This window comes from Bos grunniens, chromosome 12 (assembly GCF_055505025.1).
Source record: "Bos grunniens cultivar Pamir isolate PY7600 chromosome 12, Bosgru_T2T1.0, whole genome shotgun sequence".
Lineage (NCBI taxonomy): Eukaryota > Metazoa > Chordata > Mammalia > Artiodactyla > Bovidae > Bos > Bos grunniens.
The window spans coordinates 74,288,242-74,300,728 of NC_141176.1; the positions used below are offsets into that span (position 1 = coordinate 74,288,242).

General features: G+C 37.6%; 1 protein-coding gene and 1 pseudogene across 1 annotated transcript in view; one reads left to right on the forward strand and one right to left on the reverse strand.

Moving 5' to 3' along the window:
* The window catches only part of LOC147361907 (ATP-binding cassette sub-family C member 4-like), a 198,065-nt gene that overhangs the window by 86,385 nt on the left and 99,193 nt on the right, over positions 1–12,487 (forward strand). Inside the window, exon 19 of the mRNA XM_086330242.1 lies at positions 6,677–6,823. Within this exon, the coding sequence (XP_086186368.1) occupies positions 6,677–6,823 (147 nt within the window). The remainder of the gene's footprint in view (positions 1–6,676; positions 6,824–12,487) is intronic.
* LOC147361908 (uncharacterized) lies at positions 4,794–5,548 on the reverse strand (annotated as a pseudogene).

The window sequence follows — 12,487 nt, forward strand, 5'->3', positions numbered from 1 at the left end:
TTCTCTTCTCTGACTGCTGTGGCCAAAACTTCCAAAACTGTGTTTAATAGTAGTGGTGAGAGTGGGAACCCCTGTCTTGTTTCTGACTTTAGGGGAAATGCTGTCAGGTTTTCACCATTGAAGATAATGTTTGCTGTGGGTTTATCATATATAGCTTTTATTATGTTGAGGTATGTTCCCTCTATGCTTGCCTTCTGGAGAGTTTTTGTCATAAATCGGTGTTGAATTTTGTCAAAGGCTTTCTCTACATCTATTGAGATAATCATATGGCTTTTATTTTTCAATTTGTTAATGTGGTGTATCACATTGATTGATTTGCGGATATTAAAGAATCCTTGTATCCCTGGGATAAAGCCCACCTGGTCATGATGTATGATTTTTTTTAATATGTTGTTGAATTTTGTTTGCTAGAATTTTGTTAAGGATTTTTGCATCTATGTTTATCAGTGATATTGGCCTGTAGTTTTCTATTTTTTGTGGCATTTTTGTCTGGTTTTGGTATTAGGGTGATGGTGACCTCATAGAATGAATTTGGGAGTTTACCTTCCTCTGAAATTTTCTGGAAGAGTTTGAGTAGGATAGGTGTTAGCTCTTCTCTAAATTTTGGTAGAATTCAGCTGTGAAACCATCTGGTCCTGGGCTTTTGTTTGCTGTAAGATTTCTGATTATAATTTCAATGTCTATGCTTGTGATGGGTCTGTTAACATTTTCTATTTCTTTCTGGTTGAGTTTTGGAAAGTTATACTTTTCTAAGAGTTTGTCCATTTCTTCCAAGTTGTCCATTTTTTGGGCATATAGTTGCTGATAGCAGTCTCTTATGATCCTTTTTATTTCTGTGTTGTCTGTTGTGATTTCTCCATTTTAATTTCAATTTAGTTGATATTATTCCTCTCCCTTTGTTTCTTGATGAATCTGGCTAATGGTTTGTCTATTTTATTTATCTTCTCAAAGAACCAGCTTTTAGCTTTGTTGATTTTTGCCATAGTCTCCTTTGTTTCTTTTTCATTAATTTCTGCCCTAATTTTTATGATTCCTTTCCTTCTACTAAACCTAGTTTCTTTATTTCTTCCTTTTCTAGTTGCTTTAGTTGTAGAGTTAGGTTATCTATTTGATTTTTCTCTTGTTTCTTGAGATAAGCTTGTATTGCTATGAACCTTCCCTTTAGCACTGATTTTACTGAGTCCCAAAGGTTTTGGGTTGTCGTGCTTTCATTGTCATTTGTTTCTATGCATAGTTTGATTTCTTTTGTGATTTCTTCTGATTTATTGGTTATTCAGAGTGTGTTGTTTAGCCTCCTTGTGTTTGTATTTTTAATAGTCTTTTTTTCCCCCTGTAGTTGATATCTAATTTTACTGCAGATATCTAATCTTGTGATCAGAAAAGATACTTAGAATTTCTTTTTTTTTTTAATTTACCAAGGCTAGAGTTATGGCCCAGGATGTGGTCTATCCTAGAGTAGGGTCCGTGTGCACTTGAGAAAAAGGTGAAAGTCATTGTTTTGGGGTGAAATGTCTGATAGATATCAATTAAGTCTAACTGGTCCATTATATCATTTAAAGTTTGTGATTCCTTGCTAATTTTGTTTAGTTGATCTATCCATAGGTGTATTAAAGTGAGTGGTGTAGTAAAGTCTCCCACTATTATTGTGTTGCTATTAATTTCCCCTTTCATACTTGTTAGGATTTGCAACACATATTGTGTTGCTCCTATGTTGGGTGCATATATATTTATAATTGTTATATCTTCCTCTTGGATTGATCCTTTAATCATTATGTAGTGTCCTTCTTTGTCTCTTTTCACAGTCTTTATTTCAAAGTCTATTTTATCTGATGTGAATATTGCTACTCCTGCTTTCTTGTGGTCTCCATTTGCATGAAATGTATTTTTCCAGCCCTTAATTTTCAGTCTGTATGTGTCCCTTGTTTTGAGGTGGGTCTCTTGTAGACAGCATATGTAGGGGTCTTGCTTTTGTATCCATTCAGCCAGTCTTTATCTTTTGACTGGGGCATTCAACCCATTTACATTTAAGGTAATTATTGATAAGCATGATCCCATTGCCATTTACTTTGTTGTTTGGGGTTCGAATTTATACACCTTTTCTGTGTTTCCTGTCTAGAGAAGATCCTTTAGCATTTGTTGAAGAGATGGTTTGGTGGTGCTGAATTCTCTCAGCTTTTGCTTGTCTGTAAAGCTTTTGATTTCTCCTTCATATATGAATGAGATCCTTGATGGGTATAGTAATCTGGGTTGTAGGTTTTTCTCTTTCATTACTTTAAGTATGTCCTGCCATTCCCTTCTGTCCTAAAGAGTTTCTATTGAAAGATCAGCTGTTATCCTTATGGGAATCCCCTTGTGTGTTATTTGTTGTTTTCCCCTTGCTGCCTTTAATTGTTCTTTTTGTTTGATATTGGTTAATTTGATTAATATGTGTCTGGGGTATTTCACCTTAGGTTTACCCTGTTTGGGACTCTCTGGGTTTCTTGGGCTTTGGTGGCCATTTCCTTCTCCATTTTAGGGAAGTTTTCAACTATTATCTCCTCAAGTAGTTTCCCATGGCCTTTCTTTTTGTCTTCTTCTGGACTACAATGATTTGAATGTTGGGGCATGTGACATTGCCCCAGGCGTCTCTGAGGTTGTCCTCATTTCTTTTAATTCTTTTTTCTTATTTCCTCTCTGCTTCATTTATTTCCACCATTCTATCTTCCACCTCACTTATTCTATCTTCCGCCTCACTTATCCTATCTTCTGCCTCAGTTATTCTACTGTTGGCTCTGTCCAGAGTGCTTTTGATCTCAGTTATTGCATTATTCATTATTGATTGACTCTTTTTTACTTCTTCTAGGTCCTTGTTATACATTTGCTCATCTTCTCAATCCTTGTCTCTAGACTATATATCTGTAACTCTATTTTGTTCACAAGATTTTGGATCATTTTTCCTATCATTATTCTGAATTCATTTTCAGGTAGACTCCCTATCTCCTCCTCTTTTGTTTGATTTGTTGGGCATTTATCATGTTCCTTTACCTGCTGAATATTTCTCTGCCTTTTCATTTTGTTGAGATGGCTGTGTTTGGGGTGGCCTTTCTGTATGCTGGAACTTTGTGGTTCCTCTTTATTGTGGAGGTTCCTCCCTGTGGGTGTGGTTGGACGAGTGGCTTGTCAAGGTTTCCTGGTTAGGGAAGCTTGCGTCAGTGTTCTGGTGGGTGGGGCTGGATCTCTTCTCTCTGGAGTGCAATGAAGTGTCCAGTAGTGAGTTTTGAGGTGTCTATGGGTTTGGTGTGACTTTGGGCAGCCTGTATTTTAATGCTCAGTGCTATGTTCCTGTGTTGTTGGAGAATTAGCTTGGTATGTCTTGCTCTGGAACTTGTTGGTTCTTGGGTGGAGCTTGGTTTCATTGTAGTTATGAAGGCTTTTGGATGACCTCTTGTTCATTAATGTTCCCTGGAGTCAGGAGTTTTCTGGTGTTCTCAGGTTTTGGATTTAAGCCTCCTGTCTCTGGCTTTCAGTCTTATTCTACAGTAGCCTGAAGACTTCTCCATCCATACAGCACCAATGCTAAAACATGTAGGTTAAAAGAGAAAAGATTCTCCACAGTGAGGGACACCTAGAGAGGTTCACAAAGTTACATGGAGAAGAGACGAGGGAGGAAGGAGATAGAGGTGACCAGGAGGAGAAGAGGATGAATCAAAAGGGGAGAGAGAAATCTAGCCAGTAATCAAATTCCTATGTGCTGTCCACAGCCTGGAATATCCAGAGAGTTTCACAGAGTTACATAGAGAAGAGAAGAGGGAGGAAGGAGATAGAGGTGACCAAGAAGAGAACATGGAGTGTCAAAAGGCAAGAGGCAGATCTAGCCAGTGATCATTTCCCTAAGTGTTCTCCACAGCTCAGAATACCCAAAGAGATTCACAGAGTTGGGTAGAGAAGAGGTTGGAGGGAGGAGATGGAGGTGACCTGGGGGAGAACAAGGAGAGTCAAAAGAGGGAGAGGACAATCAAGCCAGTAATCACACTCCTAAGTAAAAATGGGTATTGAAGATTGGATTCTTAAAGGTACAAAATTGATAACAAATACCCAAAAGCAAAGATTGAAAATCAAGAGTAGAGGTTAAACTCTCAAAAATACAATATTAAAAAAAACACAAAATCACAAAAATTATAGAAAGCATATATGAAATTTGCTTTAAAAATAGGTTCTTTTTTTGCAAGATAATAGTAGGTTATAAAAATGAAAATTAATGGATTAATAAAGTAAAATTATAAAAGTAAATAGTAATAAAATATTACTATTTACTTTTTTACTATATTTACTATATTTTTTTACTATATTTACTATAAAGTAAATAGTAATAAAGTAAAAAAGTAATAAAGTAAAATTTAAAAAATGATAATAGTAAAATATATCTAGGAATTTCTGGAGCTATTGCAGGCAGTGATGGGTCAGTTCAGTTTCAGATAATTCCTTGTTCCAGCTTATACTTCTTCTCAAGGTCTATAGGCCCCTTCCAATGTAGTCGGTGCTAACCACAGGGTTTTAATCCGTTGCACCTGTCACTTCCAAAGCGGTTCCCTCTGTTTATTTTGGCGGCTTTTGTTTGCGAGTCTCTTCAGTGTTTAATTTCCGCCCTGACACAAGGGGGCAAAGGTGGTCACTTATTTAGGCTCACTTGTTCAGTTGTGCTGTGGGGAGGGAGGAACACTGCAAACAAATATCACTGGCATTTGTGGGGAGTGCTCGCATTGTCTGGACCACACTGGGTTTGCTCCCACTCACGGCGCCTGTGTTATCCCTGTCTACACTGCTCAGGCTCCAGGTTGCTCTGCAGGGGAACTGTCTAAAGCGGGCCCTGGGTTGCATGCACTTCCCAGGTCTAAGCTGCTCAGGTTCAGGTTCTCAGGTACTCCACAAAGGCACATACTTGGTTGGGCCTGTGTTTTGTGCCCTTCCCAGGTCCAAGCAGCTCAGGTGACGAGGTGCTTGGTGAGCACACTCCCCAGGTGTGCAGTGCGTCATATCGCCTCCCAGGTCCCAGCCGCTTGGTTTCCTGGGAGCATAGTGGGAGCACCGTCCCATGTGTGCTGTGTGTCTCCTCTGGGGAGCTGATCTCTAGCTGTGACCCTCCTGTTGGATGTCAACCGTCCAGGATCCCAGGAACATTTGGTTAGCAACTGGGAGCCTGCTCGCAATTTGGTGGAGGATGCCACCTTTGGGGCCCAGATTGCCCCTTTCCAGCTCTGGATGTCACCTGCCTGCCTCTCTGCCTCTGGTGGGGGATGGGCCGGTCCGCAGCCGGCTAGCTCTCCTCAGGTATTCACTCAGTCCTTTGTTCTGTGAGTGGGCCTGGCAGTGCCTTGGGTTAGAGCTTTTCACGGGAAAGTTCTCTCTCTCTCTTTCTTTTTTTCTCTCTGGCTATCCCACAGTTTGGGTTGCTGTCTCATGTTAGCTCCCTCAGATTGTCCTCAGGGCATTCAGGCCTGGTCCTTACCTGAAGCAATGCAGCCAGCGCCTCCCTGTTCAGTCCCCGCTTGCTGGTGGCAGATGAGAGCATCTGGGCTGCTTCTCTGCTGGGAGTTGTGGTTAGGCACATAATCTGTGGGTTTTATTTATTTATTTATTTTCATCCCAGTTATGTTGCCCTCTGAGATTCCAAAACTCCCCACCTACCCGCTGGTGAGAGGGTTTCCTGGTGTTTGGAAACTTCTCCTCTTTCACAACTCCCTACCCAGGATGGGTCTCTGTTCCCTACCTCTTTGTCTCTCTTTTTGTCTTTTATATTGTGTCCTACCTCCTTTAGAAGACAATGGGCTGCCTTTCTGGGTGGCTGGTGTCCTCCGCCAGCATTCAGAAGTTGTTTTGTGGAATTTGCTCAGCATTCAAATGATCTTTTGATAAATTTTTGGGGGAGAAAGTGGTCTCCTTGTCCTATTCTTCTGCCATCTTAGGACCACCCCCATGCTTTGTGTTTCTATAAAACACTTAGTGAGAGATTACTTGCTCATTTTGATTATTATCTCATGGTAAAATGTAGTACATGTTTTCTTGCAATTCAATTATTAAAGAGATTGTCTGCTTGCAACTTAATATGGTCTTTTTATACTCTTTAAAGCTGCTTGGGCATGGAAATAGTTTCTTTACATGGAAGTAAATTTCCATATACATTTACCATTTATAAGGAAATGGTAAGTCATCTCTCTTATTCCCTTTTAATTCATGGTGGTATCAAAACATTTCTCAATTTTAGATTATGGGACATGTTATAAATAATGAGATTTGAAATATGGCAAAAGGAAGATACTACTTTTTATCATTTTCTTTCTTCTGAGTTTTAATTAGTACTTGTAATTGGATTAGGAAAATCTGAGTTTGTATTTTACACCTGATTTTTTTTCTCATGTTGTTTCTATTTAATAAGAGAACCATACTTATTTTAATATTTTTATGTGTAAATATACCTAGTGAATGTATTAGACTCTCATAGAATCCATTATATATTTATTCTATAGTCTATAGCTGAATTTATATAAATTTATGAATTTATATAAATTATATATACTTTATTCTATAAATTATATTTATAGAATAAAACACATAACATTTTTGTAAGCTGTCTGCCATGCTTTCACATAATTGAAGGAAAGGCAGAGATCTTTTGCTGAGTGATGTTACTTTATTTCAGTTCTAACTGTAGGTATCATCCTTTTTGGCATCACAAGATCTTTGTTGATATTCTACGTCCTTGTTAATTCTTCACAAACTTTGCACAACAAAATGTTGGAGTCCATTTTCAGAGCACCAATGTTGTTCTTCGATAGAAATCCAATAGGTAAGTCAGACACCAAGTTTCTCAGTAAGTATGTATTATTAATGCATTTAGTTCCTGATTACATTTGATATTTGAAAGTGGATGAGATACTTAGAAGATAATCACTGTGCATATTGATCTATTTTCTACAAAAAACTTTACTGATCTGAATATAGGGGCATATAAGTTTTTTTTTTTCCAATTTTAGTGTGTGTGTAAAGATAAATGTTCACTTTGCAGAATGACTTAGAAACCCATTTGTTATGTGGCATATAAAATATCCTATGTTAGATGCAAAGATGTTTTAATGTTGTTGACCAGTTTCTAAAAGCTGGCTGTGTCATATAGTGTTAAGTTAGGCCGTTGTCTAGATAGAACCTTCTTACAATGAATCTGCAAGACACAGGCTGTGTGTTTCTTTCTTTTCCCATCCATTTCTGGAATCACAGAACTCTGACATATGCCCATGCATTGAGGTTTACATAAAAATAGTAATAAAAATTCATTAAAATTCCAAATTGGTAAAATGTAAGCATCTTTTTCAAAGAAACTAACTTTATAGTTTTACAGTGGACACTTGGTGACATGTAAGACCCTTTGTAGTACATAGCACATGTATCTTCAGTAGTAAATTTCTCAATATGAGTGTCCCTGGAGGTTTCTCAGTGGTTTTTTTCTTCCATCTTGAGGCCTTTGACTTGTTTTGCTTCTGAAGGTAGCCTCCTGACCTGGGTTTCTATGAAGCATTAGTTCATCAGTGTACATGCCCCTCTGTTCAGTTAGTTGGACTTGTGCTGAGGCCCAGGGCAGCTTTGTTTTTGTAGGCAATGATTGACAGGACTTGTTGAGGCAGGTATGTGGACTGGAGGGAGGACAGGAGTAGCCTTGGCCTGGCCATCAACTCGCCATGTGACCAAGGCCAGAGCAGATGGATCCTATTGGGCAGGCAAATCACAAGGCAGGATGTGGTCTGTCTTGGTTTAAAAGTGTGACTCTGCCTGAAGTCAGCTGCCTGGGTTCAGTCCTGGTGCTAGTTACAAATGGTAATAGTAGGTTATAGCTATATTAATATAATTCTTATGTGCTGGTTACTTAATTTCTTTGTGTCTGTTTTCTTATCTCTAAATGGGGATTCTATTAATACAGTTTTTGACTGTGTTAGAAATAAGCTTATTAATATACTCACAACACTTAGCTCATTGTCAGTGACTAGTGAACCTTACTGATAATGAGGAAATGCTATCTGGGAACTTCCTTTCTTGTGAAATGGGAATAATTTCACATGCCCTTCCTGTTTCATAGGACTCTTGTGAGGATTAATGCTAATTATTCAGGGAAGCATCTTGTGTAGATGTATTCAAACATATTTTTTGGTCCAGGCAGTGAGCCAAGCACAGAATGGTTAACTACAAAGGCCCATACAGATCTTATTTTATTATGAAGCTATAGTGAGGAAGTATTTGGAGAAGTCCATACTATTATAGCTGTGAAGTTGCTCCACTTTGTCAGCTAACATAAAAACTATGGTCATCAAGTTGGGAGCCTTAAGTGGGACTGGATTTCTGTTATTTCAGCCTCTGGGTGCTCATGACCACAGTTAACCAGGTTCTTCATGTTCAAGACCTGTAGGCTTCTCCAGATGCTGATTTATTTATTATTCAAGAATTTGGGATCAAGTTTAAATCTTCAAAGTCTCTAATCTTAGAGCAGTCAGCGCACTGGTGCTTGTCTTCCTCCCCTTCCTCTATCTCTTAGCAGAATCTCATTCTTTCAGGAAAATAGAAGCCCAAATAAGTATTATACTGCAAAGATTATAGGCCTGCTTTGCCCAAAAGGCTTCAGGGCCATCAATTACTTACTCCTTCAGTGATATATTCAGTTGAACTCTTTCCTATAGTTTATTGTCAAAGTAAAATGTACAATAGATTATTTATGGTGGACTTTATTGCTGGTTTGTGATCACATGAAGAGAAAACCACATGTATTGATACTTTGGAAGCTCTGGTTCCTAGAACCAGGCTATCCAAACTTCCAAATTCTGTGTCTGTCAATCAAGGAAATGAAACCGTCAGACATGTAATACATTTCCCTGGGGTTTAGCTGAGCATTGAAGGCAAATCGTGGTGCTTATGTGGGTTAAATATGTGGTGCCTACTAGTTTTGCCTTACAAACTAAAGGCCATTAAGAAATAATGAGGAATTCAGCCATTTTTAAACATACATAGACATTTAAAAACTATTATTGGACAGGGAGTTGGGATGTAGGTGGAGATGTTAGATGTTCTGGTTCTGCTGGGACAGAGCTTTGGAAGAACTGTGCCAGCCACTTCTCTTGGCCTCAGGTTCTAACAGGTAAGAATCAGGGGCCTTTTCACTCATCAAGCATTTACTGATCATCTACTGGTTGTAAGTTGTGGTCCCCAGCATTGAGACAAACAGTCCCTGTCTTTCTTCTTATTCTTTTTTTTTTTTTTTTTGTAGTTTTCCAAGTTTATTTCAGTTTATAACATAAGGTATTTCAAATAAATCCTTAATTATACTGCATGCAAAAAAAGTGCCCCCAGTTAAAGTCATCATGTGCAAAGGTTATTGTGATGTGGCCTATTGTTAAATAGATAGTTAGAAAGATTTTTTTTCCCCAAATAAAGATAATGTGTCTAAATTAGAGGGAGAAAGAGAGATTCCATTATTAAACTTGGAAACAAGGAAGTAGTGATATCAACTTGCTGGGCTGAAAAATAATTTGCAAAAGACCATCCAAGAGCATCTGAGAGCAAGTGATTGGGAAAAATCATGTAAGGTAATTTCCCAACACCTGACACCCACACAAGAGGGATGTCATTGTTAATACTGTGGTATTAGATTGTTGGACCTCTTTCTTTTAAAGTGTTTATTTTTAACTTTTTTCTTTATATATATATATATATATATATATATATATATATATATATAAACATTGTTGACTTACAGTGTTTCAGGTGCCCAGCAAGGTGATTCAGTTATACATATACATTATTTTTGAAATTATTTTCCATTAAAGGTTATTGTAAGATATCAACTATAGTTCTCTGTGCTATACAGTAAACCTCTGTTACTTGTTGCATGTCTATTTTGTTTTTAAATTAGACATCTAGCATTCTATTCATACTAAGTCAAACAAGTGGAATCAAAATGTCATAAATTTTTTAGTTAGGCAAGAATTGTTCAGTTTTCTAAAATACATATATTATGCATATTACTTATATATATGTATACACAAATTTTTCTACTATGCTTGATAAGGGGTTGAGAAAATACATCAATAAAAAAAGATGGAGACTTTGGAAAACAAATAAATGAAATGGGAATACTGAATATGAAATAGAAAGAGCGAAACAAGTTAGGTAAAATTAAAAGATCCCCATATAGTCTAATTATTTTTAAACATGGCTGCTTATTAGAAACATCTGGAGTTCTGGAGGAAAAAAAAAAGCAATACCTTGGTATTTATATTTTTCAAAAAATTCCAAGATAATTTTGATATGCATCTGGATTTTAAACAGTGATTACAGGGTTTTGTATTAAATAGCAGTTTTTAATGATGATGCAGATTTTTATTATTTTTCTGTTGACCAATCATGATACAATGGTATTATGTGAATAATGGTTACATAATCACAATAGTAAAAGATGTTCATAAAATAAATCAATAGCCAGACCAAAAAAAAAAAAAAAAAATTAAAATTGCAAGTCATAAAGGGAACATGATTAACTTAATAATATACAATAATCACATACAATTTGGGAGGATCAAGCAGAGTAACATGGTAAGTGGAAATGCATCCATGCAACATGTTCTCATCTGCTCAGCCAGTCTCTGTCTTTTTTGGTGCATTTAATCCATTTATATTTAATGTAGTTATCAATATATGTGATCCTATTACCATTTTCTTAATTGTTTTGGGTTTATTTTGTGTAAGTCTTTTCTTTCTCTTGAATTTCCTGCCTACAGAAGTTCCTTTAGCATTTATTATGAAGTTGGTTTGGTGGCGCTGAATTCTCTGAACTTTTGCTTGTCTGGATAGCTTTTGATTTCTCCAACAAATCTTAAGCAAGAGTCTTGCTGGGTAGAGTATTCTTGGTTTTACTTTCTTTGCTTTCATTATTTTAAATATATCAGGCTGTTTCCTTGTAGATTTTCTGTTGAGAAATCTGCTGATAGAATAATGGGAGTTCAGATCAGCTCAGTTCAGTTGCTCAGTCATGTCCGACCCTTAACGACCCCATGGACTGCAGAACATCAGGACTCCCTGTCCATCGCCAACTCCCAGAGCTTGCCAAAACATGTCTACTGAGTCAGTGATGCCATCCCACCATCTCATCCTCTGTCGTCCCCTTCTCCTCCACCTTCAATCTTTCTCTGCATTAGGGTCTTTTCAAATGAGTCAGCTCTTTGCATCAGGTGGCCAAAATATTGTAGTTTCAGCTTCAACATCAGATCTTCCAATGAATACTCAAGACTGATCTCCTTTAAGATGGACTGGTTGGATCTCCTTGCAGTCCAAAGGACTCTCAAGAGTCTTCGCCAACACCACAATTCAAAAGCATCAATACTTTCGTGCTTAGCTTTCTTTATAGTCCAATTCTCACGTCCATATATGACTACTGAAAAAAAATAATAGCTTTGACTAGACACACCTTTGTAGGCAAAGTAATATCTCTGCTTTTTAATATGCTGTCTAGGTTGGTCATAGGTTTTCTTCCAAAGAGTAAGCGTCTTTTAATTTCATGGCTGTGGTCACCAACTGCAGTGATTTTGGAGCCCAAAAAGATAAAGTCTGCCACTGTTTCCACTGTTTCTCCATCTATTTGCCATAAAGTGATGGGACCGGATGCCATGATCTTAGTTTTCTGAATGCTGAGCTTTAAGCCAACTTTTTCACTCTCCTCTTTCACTTTCATCAAGAGGCTCTTTAGTTCCTCTTCACTTTCTGCCATAAGGGTGGTGTCATCTGCATATCTGAGATCATTGATATTTCTCCCAGCAATCTTGATTCCAGCCTGTGCTTCATCCAGCCCATTGTTTCTCATGAAGTACTCTGCATATAAATTAAATAATCAGGGTGATAATATACAGCCTTGATGTACTCCTTTTCCTATTTGGAACCAGTCTGTTGTTCCATGTCCAGTTCTAACTGTTGCTTCTGACCTGCATATAAGTTTCTCAAGAGGTAGGTCAGGTGGTCTGGTATTCCCATCTCTTTCAGAATTTTCCACAGTTTATTGTGATCCACACAGTCAAAGGCTTTGGCGTAGTCAATAAAGCAGAAATAGATGTTTTTTCTGGAACTCTCTTGCTTTTTTGATGATCCAGCAAATGTTGGCAATTTGATATCTGGTTCCTCTGTCTTTTCTAAAACCAACTTGAACATCTGGAAGTTCACAGTTTACATATTGTTTAAGCCTGGCTTGGAGAATTTTGAGCATTATTTTACTAGCATGTGAGATGAATGCAGTTGTGCAATAGTCTGAGCATTCTTTAACATTGCCTTTCTTTGGGATTGGAATGAAAATTGACCTTTTCCAGTCCTGTGGCCACTGCTGAGCTTTCCAAATTTGCTTTCAAAATTTCCATATTGAGTGCAGCGCTTTCATAGCATCATCTTTTAGGATTTGAAATAGCTCAACTGGAATTCCATCACTTCC